Here is a 19,580-nt window from a genome sequence, read left to right as displayed (position 1 = left end):
AAACCAAACGTAAGCAAGGAGCTCTAGAAATGGAATGAAGCTAACATTAACGCAAACGCAGAGTAAAAGAAGATGGGCTCTTTCTATTTTTTGATTTAGGACACATGTGGCAAAGAAAGATCAGTTTATACTTTATTGTGTTCATTTATAATTCACATGTTTTTCAACTTTCACATTGGGACTCATAAAGTAAGCTTGGGTGGGCAAAACTTTAGGTCATTTTTTGTATACCAGTTGTTTTTATTATTGCAAATGCCAATGGAGATTGTAGATTATTGGAGTTTATTATGTTCTTCTAGTGCTTGTTTTCTTGCTAAGGATAAATGGATCGACCATACCACATTAATTAATGGGGAATTGACCTGTAATAATTTCAACTAGACGCTATTAGCCATTGCCACTTGCCAGTCCCACCTTTGAATATTCCGCATGCCAGATCCACCTTTCATTTATTTTTCCTCCAACGGTCCTCGGTTAAAAAAACTTAACTCCGTTAAGTTTTTTTTCTGAATTATAAGCTGATGTCTTAGGGCTTTTGATCAGACCGAGAATACGAGTTGAATGATGTAAAACTTACCTTGAAATTGTGCTCCAAACGATGAAAACAGTGTTTAAACTTACAATTAGCAAAAATCAAGTCGTTTGGAGCACTGTTCAAGGTAAGTTTTACATCAATAGACTCGTATCCTCGTTCTGATCAAAAGCCCTAATACGTCAGTTTGTAATTCGAAAAAAACTTAACTCCGTTAGGTCTTTTTAACTGAGGACCGGTTAAGGAAAAATAGGTGAAAGGTGGGACTGGCATGGGGAACATTCAAATGTGGGACTGACAATGGTAAATGACGTCTAGTTCGAATTATTACAGGGCAATACTCCTTAATTAATTGATTAATATTACATTACAGTCGTGTATATTTAAAAAAAAAAAAACTATACTCGATAATATGAAATATCCTCCCATGTTTATTTATGCGTGAAGCTCTTGGATCCGATAAATATGAACCGAACAAAAATGAACATGGTATTTTTTAAGCAACCCGTTTCTACTCTGATCCTATTATTAAAAGTTAAAACTCAAAACAAAACTGATTAAAATGACTTTTTATGTACCGTTGCAATAGTTCATGAAAAGGGTGTAACCGTAAACGGAAGATGTTTTAACTTTCATTAAAGGGTTTAATCATAATGATGAAGTGGCTAACTTTTTATGTACCGTTGCAATGGTTCATGAAAAGGGTGTAACCGTAGACCGAAGATGTTTTAACTTTCATTAAAGTGTGTAACCGTAATGATGAAATGGCTTCACTTTTTATGTACCGTTGCAATGGTTCATGAAAAGGTGCCTTAGTATATGTAGAAATGATGAATCTGGTGTTTAAAAGTCAAAAGATTTGCAACAAAATTCACATACACATGTACTTACAATGTCTTTATGAATTTGGTGCCTTAAAACTCTAGTGTATTACTTGAATTGTTCCAAATTGATTTCATATAATCCACAGCAAGGGTTCAGTAGGATAGAAGGCTGTTTATTTATTTATTTATTTATTATTTTTTTTTGTGTGTGTGGCTATGTTAACTAGAATATGCCCTTGAACTACTTTGTATAAAAAAAGGACTATGACATTCAAATCTTGTATACACAACTTATGAAATACAACACAATAGTTACATATCAATGAAATACAAATACATTTTCTGTATTTGATAGATTTGTAAAATATGTTTTATTCGTTTAAGATCAACTTATACGTAACAAGAAGTTTTTGAAAAGAAAAAAAAAAAGAGTACAAAAAATATAACAGCGTAGCAACTTACACTCGGCACAATCCTTCCTCAACATCATACCTCCAAGCACCCGATAACCCATCCAAGTGATGTAAAAGTAAAACTCGAGGAAAGTTTGTATGATAATCTTGTCAACATACTCTTTATGAAATGTCATTTTAAAGATCCCAATCACAAATGCTAGAAGATTGAGGGTGATCAAAGAACAAAGGGGAGCAAGAAAGATACTTGAAGTTTGGAATGGTATATGCATGCCCATTTGGTATAGTTTTACCTCATCATCATTAGGCTTTATTTGTTAGTATGAAATTTGCTTCTTTCACCCCCAAGTTTTCCCATAATTGCATAAGTGCTTCCATAAAGATTATTACATGTGATTTCCTTCATCATCCACATCTTTGCTCATGTTTCCATGCTTGGATGGAAGCTCCTGTAGAGTGGATCTCTCTCATGTGTTTGTAAACGGTATTTGTGTTCATTTATGTTCATGAACATTTTTTGAGTTCATTTGCGTTTGGTAAGTGTTTGTGAACAGTTCATGGACACGTTCATTTCCTTAACGAATGAACATGAACAAGAAATCCCGTTCGGGAAGCATTCGTGAATAGTTCATAAACAAGATCATTCCTTAGTGAATGAACACGTACAAAGCTTTGTCCGTGTTCTTTCGGTCCGTTTACAACCCTGTCTCTATGTTCTCGCATTAATTTGTGTTGAGAATCGAATATTCCCCTGTAATAACATCTATTATGTAATGTATAGAAATAAAATTTATTATATGTATATAACTTATAAGTCCGTTTATACTCTCCGATCTAGTCACTCTTGGGATGTGAAACTCAAACTCAAGCTCGTGTTCGAGCTTCCTTAACCTTGACTTTTTTTTTTTTTTTTGTGTTTTTAGTGAGCATGTCTCAAATCCAAAATCGACTCTACTCGTTTAAACTCTTAAAATTTTCTTAGTAAAAATATGATATAAAATAGATATTTTCTGGGTGTTTCTGGTTGCTACAAATATATATGAATTATGATTACAAAACACAAATAAATACGTACAACTCATTGATAATTTTCAAGATGTCTCCTTAAAAAATTAAAGTGGGCATTATGTCTGGGCTCCCGCAGGCCCAATTTATTTCTTGCTAAAGCCTAAACCTCAGCCATACGGCCCATACAACAAAAAGGTGTAGGTGAGAATAGAAGTTGAGTAAATTGCCATTTCAATCCCTGAGTTTTGACAAAATTGTCACTTTAGTTCAAATAGTTTTTTTCTTGCCATTTTAGTCCAAATAGTTTTGTTTTCTGCCATTTTAGTCCCTGACTTTTGTCATTTTTGCTATTTTCATCCAACTCACTAACTTCATTAAAAAAAATTAGTTAACTTAGGTGAATTTTGGTCAAACTACAATTTTCTTTCTTTTTTTTTTTTTGCAAGTGCGATGGTATGGGGAAGGTGCTGTGCCGGTTTACAGTGAAGATAATGGCGGTGGTTGTTGGTTTTACGATGATGGCGGTGGTGTTGGTTGATGACGTGGATGGCGGAAAAGTGGCCGGTGGTGGTGGAAATGGTGGGTGGTGTTGGTGGTGGGGTGGGTGGGTGAGTGGTGACGGTGCAGGCAGGCGGTGACGATGATAAAAGGTTGTGATGGGTGGTGGTAGGTAGTGGTGGTGGTCGATGAAAATGGCAAAAAATGACAAACGTCTGAGACTAAAATGGCAGAAAACAAAACTATTTGGATTAAAATAGCAAGAAAAAAATTATTTAGATTAAAGTGACAATTTTAGTCAAATCTCAAGAATTAAAATGACAGAAGTTTGTTCTTAAAAAAAATTATAATAACATTAGTAAAGACACAATTGTCAAAGTAGATATGTCATAATCCATCACTTAGTCTCACATTTAATCGTGTGGTTTTCTATTTTATTACTGTTCCACTTATTCAATGCGAGATTGACACAATTTTAAAGTCTCCACTTCATTCCTCATATAGTAATAACAACATTTATTATTATTACGCAAGTCTATCATCATTACACACCAAAGGTGTATTTTCCATAATGTCTACATATACTTATATATATATGAAACTAATGTCTTATCAAACCATAATATACATCAATTCTACTCAAAAGTTGATACAAATATTATATTTACCTAAACAGAGGTATAATAGATCAAATATATTTATTTACAAATTAATAACATTTATATTATTTCCTTAACACTAGCGGTTATCACATAGAGACCACAAGGGCATCTTGATAGTGACGTCTGGCCAATGACGTTCTGCGGATTCACACCCTCCTTTGCTACCACTAATGATTAGGAGAAAGAAGACCAAAAGGATATTTCGAAAGTAACGTCTCTTCCAATCCCTTCTCACCATCCCGGCTTGAAATACTTGAAATACTGAACTTCTCCCTCTCCGGTAATTCATTCCATACCATCTACTCTCACTCTCACCTTCCACTTATACTCAAGAGAAAACAATATTTATTCTCACGTTGGATGGTGGTTACAAGGAGAACCCACATCTTCCCTTTCCCGTAACGAGCCTAACAGTGGTTTTAGTTTTACAGATCAAAATATTCTCAAGAACCCACAGTAATTGGAAGAATCTCCAACTTATCAAACCTAGTCTAAACACCGCCCGTTTAACCTAGTGTTTCTTTACTACACAACATAGTATCAAAGGTGTGTAAGAACGTTATCAAAAAGTACGCGAAAGAAAACAAATTGTAATTCAAGCGCAAAAAACATGCAAGTGTAAAAACACAATATGTTGGTGTGTACCCATTTTTTTCCCTTGAAAATATACTAGCTCACTTCAATGTTGGATGATGATCACAGCCGATTCATACCGCATGATCCTCTCGAATTACGGAAAATCAAATAGAGATAAACACCAATAAACTTAACTACTTGTTTTACTTCAAACTCATGAGGCTCTCATAAGACCATAAACAAAATCCAAACCCAATTATCAAACCTTGTCTATGTGTTTTGATATATATGTGTGTGTGGGAGTGTTAGTGCATTTTAGGTGTCAATCAACTCAGAGATCTTAGTTAGATAATGTTTTGGTCTTGTTTGTGTTCTGTGGTTCTTTAGATATTATGGTTTGATTATTTGAGACAAACACGGGTTTGTCTTGTAATGTGAATGAGTTTAACGAGATTTTCAAGAAATTGTTTGTGGTAGTGAACAGATAAGTTGCTAAGTTGCTGAAAAATGCACGAGGTGCGAAATTCGAGATATTCACTAGAGTAAAGAACTCATGAAGATTATGAAATACTTCAACACCTCACAACAACTGACAATGTACAAACGTGAACATGTTTCTCAATTAACAAAAGATACTGAGTTAGGATCCTCCTCTTACAGTCTTACGTCTTTTGAAGCAAACAAGTTTGGAAGATTGAAAAATAATTAATTTTTGGAAGCATCAGCCTATGGGGAGTCTGTTGATACATCTAGAGGCTAACGTTCCAAAATGATGAAGTAATCACAAATAAAGACCAAAGATAAAAGATCTCTAGCTTTTGTCAAATGGGAGACTGTTAATGCATTTTAGGTGCCAATCGCCTAAGATATCTTAATTAGATAATGTTTTGGTCTTGTTTGTATTTCGTGGTTTATATATTGGAGTTGGTTATTTGAGACACATGAATGAGTCATTTGTTTGACTTTTCAAAAGTCAAACTAATGAGAAAATTCAAGGGATTGTGCCATTCTCTTGAAAAGTCAAGGGATTATGCCATTCTTTTGAATTTTCAATAGAATGTGCCATCCAATAGAGAGTTTCTCGTTCATTTGTCACAACTTTGCCAGACAAAACTCAAATCTCGTTATCATCAAATTGTAACCAAACTCTTGCGAAATCTAACAGAAATAAGTTCTTTCTAAGAATTTTATACAATGACAAATGATGAAGTGTTAACAACACTGCAAGTTTCCAAGTCACTCATGACTGGCATCTGGAGGTTATCTAACTATCTTCACTCTCAGTAAAAAGTTTGCCTTTCTTTTAAAGTTTAATTTCAAAATTGCCATTTATTTACATTCATTTGCCAATATTGTTGTATCCAATGGAGAGTTTCTCGTTCATTTGTCACAACTTTGCCAGACAAAACTCAAATCTCGTTATCATCAAATTGTAACCAAACTCTTGCGAAATCTAACAGAAATAAGTTCTTTCTAAGAATTGATTATAGTTTTTGCATATAATCAATTGTTATTGGTTGAACATCTTATACATTATAAACAAGATCGGATCCTAGAATTTCAAAAAGATAGTTTTTTCTAAGAATGTTAACAAATTTTAACAACCATGTTCACAAAAAAAAAACTAAGTTTAAATTGAGGGAGTACACTACATATTTTGTGAACATATATTGGGTTTTATATTTGACAAAGTATGGCAAATATTCCAATCCAGCTAATAGTTTTACCAAATCACTAGATGTGATATGGAACTTTAATAACATTTTAAAACACCTTACTAAGGTATCTCAATACACCTAACATGGATTTATGACTCATTTCAACATAGTATATGAAAGTTTCATTCCCATTAGCCAATTGTTGATTCACATTACGTATGGGATTTGAAATTAGTAACACGTGTTAATTTGAGTTATCGTTGATTTTACACATTTATTCAAAGATAAGACACATGTTGGCATGAATGTACTCATGAAATGTACAAAAGGTTGTGTATGATCTATGTATAATCATGGTTGCAAAAGTCGCTAGGCGCTCCCTAGTCGGATTTGAGAGTACTCGGCCTAGGCGGAAATTACTTGGGGAGTTATCGACCTAGACGATCAGTACTCGGGCCTCGACAGCCTACCTTGTAACGAGTACACAGGGAGTACTTGAAGCCTAGATGGGACTTTTACAACCATGTGTATAATATACATGGACTATGATCATGTCTACACGACATATTTCCACGTATATGTTAGTCTCGTAACAGTTGTATGCTTCTCAAATGTCACCACCAAAACATTTGTATTAGATTACAACACACTATAACCTAATATGAACTTTCCAAACATACGGGTTATTTTTCTAGTAACCTGAACAATTATAATTTGAAATCACATGATTCAAGCTTTATCTCAACTTTAACTAGGAACTTAATTTTTTATCACATATACTTATGAAGGGGAAGGTTCATTGGGGAACACTAAAAAAGTGGGGAACAGCGGGGAACCAGCTCAACCGAACTCCGATTGGACTCATTCCAGCGGCGTTGGAACCGGATCGTCGAACCTTAACTAAGATCTCTTAACCCAAAACCCTAAATCCTAACTCCTAAACTCTAAACCCTAAAGCTAAAAAATAAGGCTAAAACCTAAGCTAAACCGTAAAATCTAAACTATAAACCCTAAAAACTAAACCCTAAAGGCTAAACCTAAAGCTAAACCCTATAGCTAAACCCTAAAGCTAAACCCTAAACCCTAAAGCTAAACTCTAAACCCTAAAGCTAAACACTAAGGCTAAACCCTAAAGCTAAACCCTAAAAGCCAAACCCTAATATATTTAGGGGTTATGATTTAGGGTTTAGGGTTAAGAGATCCTACTTAGGGTTCGACGAGACGGTTTCAACGCCGCTGGAATGAGTCCAATCGGAGTTCGTTTGAGTCGGTTCCCCACTGTTCCCCACTTTTTTAGTGTTCCCCAATGAATCTCACACTACTTATGAATATAAATATAAAACTAATGCCTCCAATCTTGAGTTTGCTTCATACAAAGTTTTTTTTTTTGGTTATCTAACCATAATATACATCAATTTGGTCTTTAAGCTACATGTTTTTTTCAATAACCCTTGCAAATGGGCCAGGTAGTCTTGGAATTACTCCATTACGTTTTTTTTGTTTATTGTTTCCATTCCTTATGACTTCAAGCATTTTGATCTCTCATTACATGGAAATCTTTGTCATATGAATCTTGATTCAAGTTCGCCATCCTAATTACTCTCACTTTAAAACATGTATTTGCACCAAACAACATTCAGACTAGATAAGGTCTCATGCGTGATGCGCTTATTTTCAAATTTGAAATGCAGGAACAAATAGCAATATTGTCTCTTAATAACCCATACTCAATGAGTTTGTCGTTTTGACCCATCCTTAAAAGGGACAAATTTATATATTCTACTCAAAAGTTGGTACATAATTGTATATACCTAAATTAAAGTATAATATCAAATATATATTTTCAAACTTTTTAACATATATATTATTTCCTTAACACTAACATTAGGATATTTATAGTTCATAGTGTAAAAATAAATGAAAGGATATGGTTCTCATGTTATAAATTATACTTAATAAAATAAAATGTTGGTAATCGTCAAAACAACAAACATCAGTTGTCACTTTGTGACATCTATTGATTAGTAATTAGAAGCAATTGTTCCCTCTGAGGGTTTCATAGGGGATTTCATTCATATATGGAGTCGTATCTTTTATAAAGAAATTAAGTGATAACGTTGTTGAGGGGGGACGTAAAGTATAATATTGAAATGGTTGTTAACTATCGTAATTTGAATCTTGATAATTTTTGTTTTGCTTTTGTTCTTATTAAACATGCTTAATCTAAGTCTTTAGAGGAAGTTGTTTGTGATGAAAATTAGATAAGAACAATGAACGAGGGAATGAAACTTAATAGAAATAATACTTGGGTCTTAACTAATGTTCCCAATGAACAAGAACTATTAGTTGTAAGTGCAATTTTGGAATAAAGTTCATCAGGTGAAATAGATAAAATGAAACTAGATTAGTAATGAAGGCTATGATGACATGGGAGGTTTAGATTTTGATAAAGCGTTTTCTTTTGTTGTCAATATGGTGTGCGTAAAATGCTTAATCAGATTAATTATAAACAAGGGTTAATATATGTTTCAATTGAGTATGAGTAATGCTTTTTGTATGAATATTTGTCAAAAGACGTGTGTATTTCTTAAAAGAGACCCAAAGTGTGCAAATTGGTTATCTTTATAAGGTCTAAAATAGGTTCCTGAAAATGGAATGAAAAGTTACTTTGTTAGAAATTAGTTTTGTGCATTTATGTTAGTGACTATTTGATGTGGGCCCAAGTGTGGAGGAGCGGGCCATTTTGTATTTGGAGGCCCAATATCTTGTAACAAAAGGGGCTTCACTAAAATGGCTCTAACTTGGGCTACGGGGGTCCGTTTTGGGCGTACGACCAGGCGAAACGAACGTGAGAACGAGCTCCATCTTGCTGCAAACTGCCTACGGCGGTTTGGGTCATCGTCCGGGCTGAATTGCAACCCAAAGGGCACGAAATTTGAACTGAAAAATTGAGTAGTTTCAAAATTCAAGTCTGATTGTTCAAATGACTAGAGCAACACATAAATAGAGACAGAAATTCGAAATGGGCCTAAAATAGATAACGGGCCAAATACAATCCAACAAACAAAATGCCCAAAATACTTCAAAAACATAAAAACTTAAATAAGTAATAGAAATAAGCGTTTTTTCGGCCCGGACGATGACCCAAACCGCCGTAGGCGGTTTGCACCAAGAAACAAGTGAAAATGTAGAGGATAAAAGCAAACGAAGGTGGTCCTTCAAGTTCCGAGAACACTAAACCTCCTAACACCTTGAAGTACACTTGGAATGGATGGAGCTTGCAAGAAAATGGTGGTGGTGTGGTGATGAGGGGGCGGCCGAGAATGGAGGAGAAGAAAGGAGTGGTGTGGTGATGAGAATGATGAACCTCTAGTTTATCTTATATTCCAACTTCACTAATACCCTTTGGTCCATGTGTCTACAAGAGTACATACACAATCTAGCTCATATCACTTTGGAAGGATTTAGAAGATTAGAAAATTTTGGAGTGGGGCCCCTCCATGGGCCGGTTATAAAAGGGGGGGGGGGTTAAATGAAAATTATTTGGTAAATGATAATTAGTGGGGTGTTAGATGTAAAAATCTAATGTTTAGTGTGTTACACGTATCATGTAGTGTGTTTAAGTGTTCGGGGACCAAGACTAGCTTAGAAAAATAAAAAAAAAGTTTTTAACAATAATTTAGTGTTCCGGGTAATGTCCGATTGTTCGGTTAAATGCCGTTCCGTTAAAGTGCTAAGTTATTCCATATATTGTCTTTTAGGTAACTTTTTGTAACACTTTTAATTCCCAACACTCAGGAAAGCATACAAGACTATTTAGTAACTTTTCTACGCAAGACTAGTATGTTAACAAGCACATGTAAGTATGACACAGTAATCAGAAAGCAGTTAAGTAATTCAGCACAGTCATCAAGCACTTTAATTAACATAAATAAATCGTACGGATACATGAAATTATGAGGGTTGTCACATTCTCCCCATGTTAAGAGAATTTCGTCCCGAAATTTAGCACGTGGTTACTGAGGAAGCTAGTTAAGTTGCGTTGGTTTCCTGGTTTTCCTGGGGTGTCACACCAGACGCATTCACTGACCTGAAAGAATGACTAGTTGAGTCATATATGCCAACTACTAATGCTCCGGTTAAGATAATTGTCTCAAAAGGACAACATATATTGGTTATGAGTCTATGGCATGCCTGAAGCATGGTAAACTAGTCGATTCCAAAAATAAAATCCTTGAGAAAGGGAGCAAGGAATGAAGATGGTCAAGTCGAGGTATGTAAAAGGGTCTCCTTAAGAGACATTAGACATCAAGGTTCAAGAAGGATCTCAGGTACCTGAAAGAGATCTCAATAATTTATATCATGTCTAGAAATATATGGAATCGCAATTTTAAAATCGACGTCGTTATACTTTTGTATATAATGTAGCGCTTGAAATGGTTAAATGACGATGATCATAATTTAAGATACGCCTATGAATTAATACATATAAATGATTGGCCAAAAGCGAAAGGACCAAAATAAGGCAGAGTTGAATTCTCTAATGGAAAGTTCGCGGACCAACAATCCATACAACTGAATTTGTAAAGTATGTTGGATACAAATGGGTCTTTTATGCGAATCATGTGAAAATGAAACTAAATGAGATAAGGAAAAATTGGTGGCACAAGGATTTTCGCAAAAACTAATGATTGATATTAAAGAAACACATTCTCTAGTGGTGGATGCAATGACTTTCCAATATCTTATTTGTCTGGTAATATAGAGAGAGAATAGACATCCATCTTATGAATGTTATGTATTTCTTGATACTAAAAGTATACATAAAGGTCCCCAAAGGATTTGAATGATTAAAATCATGTAAGTTAAGTTCTTGAGAACAATATGATCATTGTATATAGATTCATTTTGAATACGATTGAACTCTTGATGAGTTTCCTAAAGCAATTGAGTTCCCTAAAGGTGAATTGAAAAACGATGTAATTCTTGTGCACCAATAAACATACATAGAAAACTTGTACCAAGTGATTGTGATATGTCGATAAATAGTGTATACGCATGGTATAATATGTATTTTGGAGATAAAAGCAAGTGTCCATGCCATTTTTGCATATGATATAGAAATCTATGTGTTACATGAGCAAGTTTATGTAGCAAAACCATTGAAGAGTGAACGCACATGCATATTTAGGTAAGATGGAAAAAATTCCCTCGTGGATTGATGATGCCAAAAGCATTGATATCAAAAACTCAAGAACGTACTATATGAAGCTGATGATGTCACTGAATCTCCCTAAGAGAAAAAATGAGCTCAATTAAAGCAAGAATTTGCAAATGAAATATGGTATTGCAAATTTATGGCTCGATATGTAAAACATACATTTATTAATATCCATCAATCATAATACATCTAGAAAATGGTGGACATTTTTATATGGACCAAGCTTATGGTGTAAGTACATTTTATGATATCCAAATATTTGATACATAAAAAAAATGAATTTTAACATCTTCTATCAAAGAAGCAAAGATCTTTGGTCCTGAAGTACCATAGTTCAATACAAATTGTATTAATATATCTTGCTAGTTATACATGAACATATATCATTAAATTCATTTGCAAGATATAACTTGTGTACAGTGATGAGATAGCGTAATGGGTAAAACATATATTTTCTATACCCTTAAGGTACGAAAGATAGGAGTTCATATTTTACTAACCCATCAACAAGTTTGGTTAGTTTTGTAAATGCGGAGATTATAGCAAAACACATCCATGGATCTTATAGTATCTGCTTACAAGAGGAGGCAATTAAACTTTCACATGAAGATCATACATCAATGTATCAAGAGATCAAGCGAGAAATTACTTACTACAAAAGTTTTCAGCAACTTTCATAGAAGATTGGCACCTGTTAATTAAATGATACCATATCATAATGAGGGGGAGTTTTACACAAGTTGCACTCTTTTTCTTTTCACTAAGTTTTATCCCATTGCGTTTTCTTAGTAAGGTTTTTAATGAGTCAACGTACATGATCCAGAATATCAGGGGGAGATAATACGGGCTGTACTCTTTTTCCCTTAGCTAAGGTTTTGTCCCACTGGGTTTTCCTGGCAATGTTTTTAACGAGGAAACATCTCCAAGCGTATCAAGTTGATAACAAAGGGGGAGTGTTATAATTATATTGTTACTAGGTTATCTACCCGTGTGATACACGGGTTGAACAATTTAATTTTGATAAGGAATCAGAAATAATAAAAGAACTACAAAATTAGTTGTGGTACGAAATAATTTTTCAAATAATCAGTCTAAAATTGCTTATACATGATCACCTTATTCCAAAATTAGGATGTAAATTTATGAATTAAAGGTCCTGATTTTTGTAACATTCAATGCATTATGTTAGACCGTATTAATCTTTAAACATGAATTAAAACATTAAAGGTGTAACCTATTGGTTCAAAAACTAAGTTGTTATATATCATAAGCAAAAACTAACTTTTTACATATCATAAACATAAACTAAAACAAATCACCATGAAAAGGGTTATAATTGGTAATAAACAACACAAATACATAATATGAACGTGGAGGTCATCAACCATTGTTTTCCACCCGATAGTGAATGTTGGATCACCATATACTCCAGGTTAAAAAGCTGTGTATTACACATGTTTGAAAAAAAATATTAAATGATTACTATTTATTATGTATAGATCATGAGTTTGATATCGATATTATTTAAGCTCTATTTACTATTGAGACTTTTGTCATATGTGAAAGCATTACACTAATAAATCATGCACCTCCAAGTAGGTAACTTTGAAGCCTTTGTACTAAAAACGACCTATTTAAGTGGAGGTTTGTCTTGGAAACCAAATACGATTACAACCTTGCAGCATGAAGCATAAGCATCCATGATTACAACTGCTTGCTCACGTCCTATATATGGATATGTACATATTCAAGTCGTCAACATTAATGTATTAGATGTAAACATGAAAGAATAAGCAACTGCAGGGTGGAATATTTTAAACTTAACAAAAAGGGTGCGCCAGATTGGACAGGGCGACATGTCAGAAAGGTTCATGTCAGATCGAGTCGCTTTAAAATAAGCCAGAACAGGTTCGGATCATGATGGGTTCAGGTATACATCTATAAATAATAATATAAATATTATTATAGAAATGATTTATGTGATACACAGTAAATTTACGATACAGTAATGTTCTTTTTATTTAAGTAACAATAAATAAATTTCACTAATTATTAGATTGAATTAATATAAAAAAAGTCAATTACCAAATTAAACCAACAACAATCAGGTACAAACCTGCAATGGTACAAAAAGATAAAAAAATAGTACTCACTTTTCTCTCCCATGGTATTAAACATATCAACTGATGGAAAAGGAAGTTATATTATCCGAAGGCACGTCACACGTTCTATAGCAAACTTCACTTGTGCTTCACGTAGGCAGGGATGAGCAAATGGTACCGGTACCCGTTCAGAACCGGTACCGAATTTCCCAAACTACTTGATTTTCGGTACCGACATTTTGTGTTTTCGGTACCGGTTCGGCACCGGTTTTTACCTTCAAATACCGGTCGGTACCGGTACCCATTTTTTGGGATTTTCCGGTACCGGTTGGTACCAAGCTCATCCTTGATTATCCCTTGATGACACGTTTCTTTTCATCAATTAAGCACGCACCTTGCTACCTACGTTAAGATTGTAAAATCAGGATTGTTATAACGACAAAAACAAAACCAGTAGGAAGAACTTGTGGAAACAGATGATGAATAGATTGCTAAGTTAACATACCGTACAACCAGTATCCAAAGTTGTTTTAACAGAATGCTCTATATAAACAATAGAGTTCCACCACCTAGAAACTTAAAAACATTTCCAAATTAGGTGTTATGTATTTGATCAAGTCCAAGTCCAGTGTTATGCATCTGCATCATCTATTACCAAGTCTAGTTACGTGTTATGTATTTCATCATCTCTAATTTGTGTTGTACGATGTGAAGTGGTGGAAACAGAACATGCCTACGCATATAGCTGCACCATAGAAATACAATATAAAGATGAGTTTCTTTTTAAGAAAATATAATTTAGCTTTTTAAGAAGAAATAACTTACAGAATGACCCAAAGGACTATAGATTAGCAATGTCATTATATTCAACATACACAAACTAAAAAAATGTGTATATAACTATATATAGTTTCTGCATTTTTCTTATTCCAGCTAAAGTTCTAGCTTTTTGAAGCGAAGCTGCCAACGGTATGCTAACTTCAATTACTATGAAAATTTGCTCTACATGATGTTAGATATCAAGCACTCAAAAATGTATTCATCTAAGAAACGTTTAATAAAACACATAAGAGGATAAATTTGGGTTATCACAAATACATCATACATCATGTTGTTCTAATCTATCAAACATGGATAATTTCATTAAGAATTAAGAAAATGCAATAACTTTACCTCTGCCATTGCAGGACTCATTTCTTGCCACTCTTTTTGAGACAAGTACCTCCCAAAGCTCCCTCTTGAGCTTTAGCATTAAGCCCTTTGAAGGCCTGCCCAGTTTACAATTCACCAACCTAAATCTAGCCACCATAAATGTATTGAACATGAAAAAAAGGACAAAAATCTAAAATCATACCTTACCCTTTTCCATCTTCTTTTGAATTTTGGTCTTGTCTATCTACACAAACAATCACAAGATAAACAAATATGGCTAACAATGATCAAAAAAATTGATGGACAGGAAGATAATAGTAAGATAAACATCAAAAGATGAAAAACATCTCACCAAAATAAAACCCTAATTTGAACAATATGACATCTTTGTAACAAAACAAAAAACAATAGTGTTAACAAATCTGACTAAAAAATCCTAATCGGAATAAATTTGACTAAAAAAGCCTAATCGAAACAAATCTGAACCAAATCAAACCCTGACGTGAACATAACGATGAAACCCTAATCCTAACATCAATTCGGTGTAACAAAATTGAAACGAAGAAGCTTAACAGTAAGATAAGCTCACCTTGAAGAGGAAGAATCGAAAACCAGATGGAATAAAGGCATATGAATTAGGGAGAACTGGATCGTTAGGATAGTTACAGTGTTTTTTTGATGGGTTTGAATATGGATTTGCAAATAGGAGAGTTTTGTGTCATATAGGAAGTTTAATGAATTTGATAGGCGGGTATACGAGCGGAAAACCCATCAAAAAGATTGCTTGAGAATGAGACACGTGTCCCACCAACACTTTCATTTATTATAGAGAAAAATGCCCGGATAGTCCCTGTGATTTCGCATTTTTTTCACCTATAGTCCCCAACTTTCTAAAACTACCTGAATAGTCCCCAACTTTTCATTTTTTGTTCCCGGATAGCCCATGTGTCTAACTTCAGTTTGTTTTCTCTGTTAAGTGGGTGTGAAATGACCAATTTACCCTTTCCTTTAAAAGGCCAAACCACAGGGACTATCCGGGCATCTTCTTCATTTTTAGAGAAAAACCCCACCATCACACTTCATCTTCATTTGCTGGTCTGAGTTAGGTTATTGTTAGGTTGTTCAGATTTGCCTACGATCCAGATATGTTTCGGTTAGGTTAGATTGTTAATCGATGCGTAAAATTGTAGTTGTGGATTAGAATATGAGGTAGGTTGATATAAGTCACTGAGGTTTTAGCTTAATATTTTGGTTTTTGCTCTGTGAGAAGGATTTATGTTGATTGCAATCGTTAATGGTGGTATTGTTACTAGTTGTTCTCATGTTAGGATTATTTGTGAATAGATCTGTTTGTTTTTATATCATAGATCAGCTCAGTAGAGTGGTAAATATCGGTCAACGATGACAATCATTTGTCAAATTTAGTAAAAAAAAACTATCATCAGCAGATTCATATTTGATAATGCATGTGTAAACTTTAGTGTTTCAGTTGAACTTTTGCTGTGCTAATCTATCTATATAATTCAATATTTTTCAACAGATGGATGGGAGAACAGGTGGGTTAAATCTGACTGGAAGAAAGATGAGAACATGGCAGGTCGTTGGCGGTGACGGTGGAGGAGGGTGATGGTGGGTGGAGGTTGAAGATGAAGTGTGGTGGTGGGGTTTTTCTCTAAAAATGAAGAAGATGCCCGGATAGTCCCTGTGGTTTGGCCTTTTAAAGGAAAGGGTAAATTGGTCATTTTACACCCACTTAACAGAGAAAACAAACTGAAGTTAGACCCAGGGACTATCCGGGAACAAAAAATGAAAATTTGGAGACTATTCAGGTAGTTTTAGAAAGTTGGGGACTATAGGTGAAAAATGCGAAACCACAGGGACTATCCGGGCATTTTTCTCTTTATTATAATAGTAAGATAAGATTATAGTTATCAACACCAAAAATAAATTAGCTTCTTCTCCAAATTTTGTACTAATATATATACCCCTATTGTGTCTCAATGTAAAACATCTCATTCAATGAAATCTAGCTTTTATCTCTATTGTTTTCCCTTATTGTGTTTTTAGGCTAGTTTTACAACAAGTGTATTTTTATTAATTAGTATAGGAAAACAAAGATAACATAATTAAGGCTATTGGGTATACTTTAACGCCCTTTAACTACATGTAGGCACCACATCACCTACTTGATCCTCTTTCACCTTCATAACACACCAAGGAAATGGTTTAACCCCATTAACTCCCCTTAAAATTAATTAAAATACATACATCTAGCATGTTGTTGTGTGTGTACAAATTTTGCAATGCTTGATTCTCTCCCTCTCTCTCCTGGTTAACATCTTAACATGTGAAGTTTTTAATGCCTCTTAACACCCTTCAGGAGCGGTTTAACAACTGTTAACGGATGCCAACTAGGATTAACACCAACGGATGTTAGAGTATACCAGGTGGCCTAATATCGATATTGAGATGGAAATTAAATACGGTCAACATTATAAATGAGGTAATAGTTTTTAACGGGATTTTTGGAAATAATTTTATGGTATTATTCTTACTAACATTTATAAATTTATAATTTCTCATTTCTTTCTAAACTAGTTAAATTTATGGGGGAGAAAAATGCCCGGATAGTCCCTGTGGTTTCGCCTTTTTCACCTATAGTCCCCAACTTTCTAAAACTACCTGAATAGTCCTCAAGTTTTCATTTTTTGTTCACGGATAGTCCCTGGGTCTAACTTCAGTTATTTTTCTTTGTTAAAATGATGTGAAATGACAAAAATACCCTTTCCTTAAAAGGCCAAACCATAGGGACTATCCGGGCATCTTCTTCATTTTTATTTATAAAACCCCTCCACCACACTTCATCTTCAACCTCCACCTGCTTCTCCGGTCGGTACAATCGGGTGACAGGTAAACGAGAGTAATCGTTAACTAATTGTGATTTACTTGTGATTTACAGAATTGATGGCGAAACTCGGTGAATTGTGCGGGAAGACAGTGAGTTTGAGGTGTCAGTTGTCTACAGAAGATCTAGATGCTCTTGTTACCATAACATGTGATGAGGATTTGACGAATCTCATTCAGGAATATGATCGAACAGCTTCGCTGCAATCGATTAAAATCCGAGCATTTCTATCAAATCCGAAGAAATGCTCACCGGCTCATTCAACCGCTTCTGGGTCTGGTACTTGTGGATCTAGTTCCTCCACTGGTACACCCGAAGCATCACCGAAATCACCACCTCTGTCAGTCAGTAATCGGTGTGTGTATACGTCGTCAAAATCGCCTTTAAATCTTCCGTTGTGCTACAACAAATCAGCTGGAAAGGTTCCGTGCTACGCTTATCGAAATTCCAATAGGTTTTGCCTTGTTCCTAATGGGAGCAATTGGCAATAACAGTTGGAAAAACAACTCAACTTTGGTGTTGTGAATACATAAAGAAAATACCAATTACACATTTAATAGAGGCGTAATTCAAACGGTAATATATGGAGAAAAAATGCAAAAGAAATTAATATTTGCGTGATGTATGAGTGGACTGTATATAATTTAAATATTCGGATTCGTGTTTAGTTTCTATGATACTTTTGAGTGGTGGCAATGATTCAATGAATGAAATGCTTCAACAAATTTGAACTTATTTCAGTTATTTTCTTCTTTAATTCCCATTGCTTGTCGTCTGAGATTGGAGATGCTTATCGTTGAGATTACTGTGGTTTCGTCTTCCGATTGTACCGACCAGAGAAGCAGGGGAGTAAGGCAGCGTGACTATGGCGGTGATGGTGGATGGTGGAGGAGGGTGATGGTGGGTGGAGGATGAAGATGAAGTGTGGTGGTGGGGTTTTATAAATAAAAATGAAGAAGATATCCGGATAATCCCTGTGGTTTGGCCTTTTAAGGAAAGGGTATTTTTGTCATTTCACATCATTTTAACAGAGAAAAGTAACTGAAGTTAGACCCAGGGACTATCCGGGAACAAAAAATGAAAACTTAGGGACTATTCAGATAGTTTTAGAAAGTTGGAGACTATAGGTGAAAAAAGGCGAAACCACAGGAACTATCCGAGCATTTTTCTCTTTATGGGGGTTGAAACTCCATATACACATGAGAGACTCCACTTTGTAAGGAAATGAAAATACTGATCTCTTTTTATCCATTGGTCATACATTTAAACTACTACATTTATAAGATGATGACATCATCATTTAATAGTTTCTCCTCTCAATTGGCTAAAAAGGGCGGCAGATTTTGTTTTTTTTTTCAAGCAGCTGTCTGACACTTCCCTATTGGTCCAATAAAATTACGATTTTGTCCTTCTTTAAATTTACGCTTTTGCCATCAGTTCAAATTTATGTTTTCGCCCCCGCTTAAAAATAAATTTACGCTTTTATTCCCGGCTAAATATTTCGATTTTGCCCCCGGTTAAAATTTACGATTTTGACCGGTTTCAATTTACAGTTTTGCCATTAGTTTTTTCCCCTTAAAAATACGATTTTGCCATCAGGTCAAAGTTATGTTTTTGGCCACGCTAAAAAATTAATTTACGCTTTTCCTCCCGGCTTAAAATTCTAATTTTGCCCTCGGCTCAAAATTACCATTTTGCCCCGTATAAATTTATACTTTCGCCGTTAGTTTTTTTTCTCACAGCCAGGTTACGATTTTGCCCTCAACTTAAATTAACATTTTGCCTTCCTGGTGACATTACAAGTTTGCCCCCGGTGCAAAATCACAGTCGTGCCGGCAACTTCCTGGCACTCGCCCGTTGGTCCATTTAGTTTACAATTTATCCCTGAATTAAAATTATGATTTCGCCCTCAGTTAAAAATTACGTTTTCCCCATCAATTTAGTTTTTTTTTTTTTACCAAAAGTATAAAGGTTTTTTGTTTTAATTGGTTTACTCGATTTTATTTTTTTTCGTGTCAAGGAGTTGCCT

General features: G+C 34.6%; 1 protein-coding gene across 1 annotated transcript; it reads left to right on the top strand.

The window, feature by feature from the left end:
- Positions 1–3,268: 3,268 nt before the first annotated feature.
- LOC110902326 lies at positions 3,269–18,042 on the top strand. Its single transcript, XM_022149015.2, has 3 exons — positions 3,269–3,356; positions 16,187–16,243; positions 17,606–18,042. The coding sequence occupies exons 1-3, from the start codon at positions 3,269–3,271 to the stop codon at positions 18,040–18,042; spliced, it is 582 nt and encodes a 193-aa protein (XP_022004707.2).
- Positions 18,043–19,580: the final 1,538 nt, after the last annotated feature.

This window comes from Helianthus annuus, chromosome 13 (genome assembly GCF_002127325.2).
Source record: "Helianthus annuus cultivar XRQ/B chromosome 13, HanXRQr2.0-SUNRISE, whole genome shotgun sequence".
NCBI lineage: Eukaryota > Viridiplantae > Streptophyta > Magnoliopsida > Asterales > Asteraceae > Helianthus > Helianthus annuus.
Note: the sequence above shows the minus strand (reverse complement) of the source record. Positions and strands in the feature narration are given on the sequence as shown.

Coding starts and splice junctions, on each gene's coding strand:
- LOC110902326 (XM_022149015.2), top strand. CDS start 3,269: ATGGCGGTGGTTGTTGGTTTTACGATGATGGCGGTGGTGTTGGTTGAT. Junction 3,357..16,186: donor GGCCGGTGGTGGTGGAAATG/GTGGGTGGTGTT, acceptor ATTTTTCAACAG/ATGGATGGGAGAACAGGTGG. Junction 16,244..17,605: donor GAAAGATGAGAACATGGCAG/GTCGTTGGCGGT, acceptor TGTGATTTACAG/AATTGATGGCGAAACTCGGT.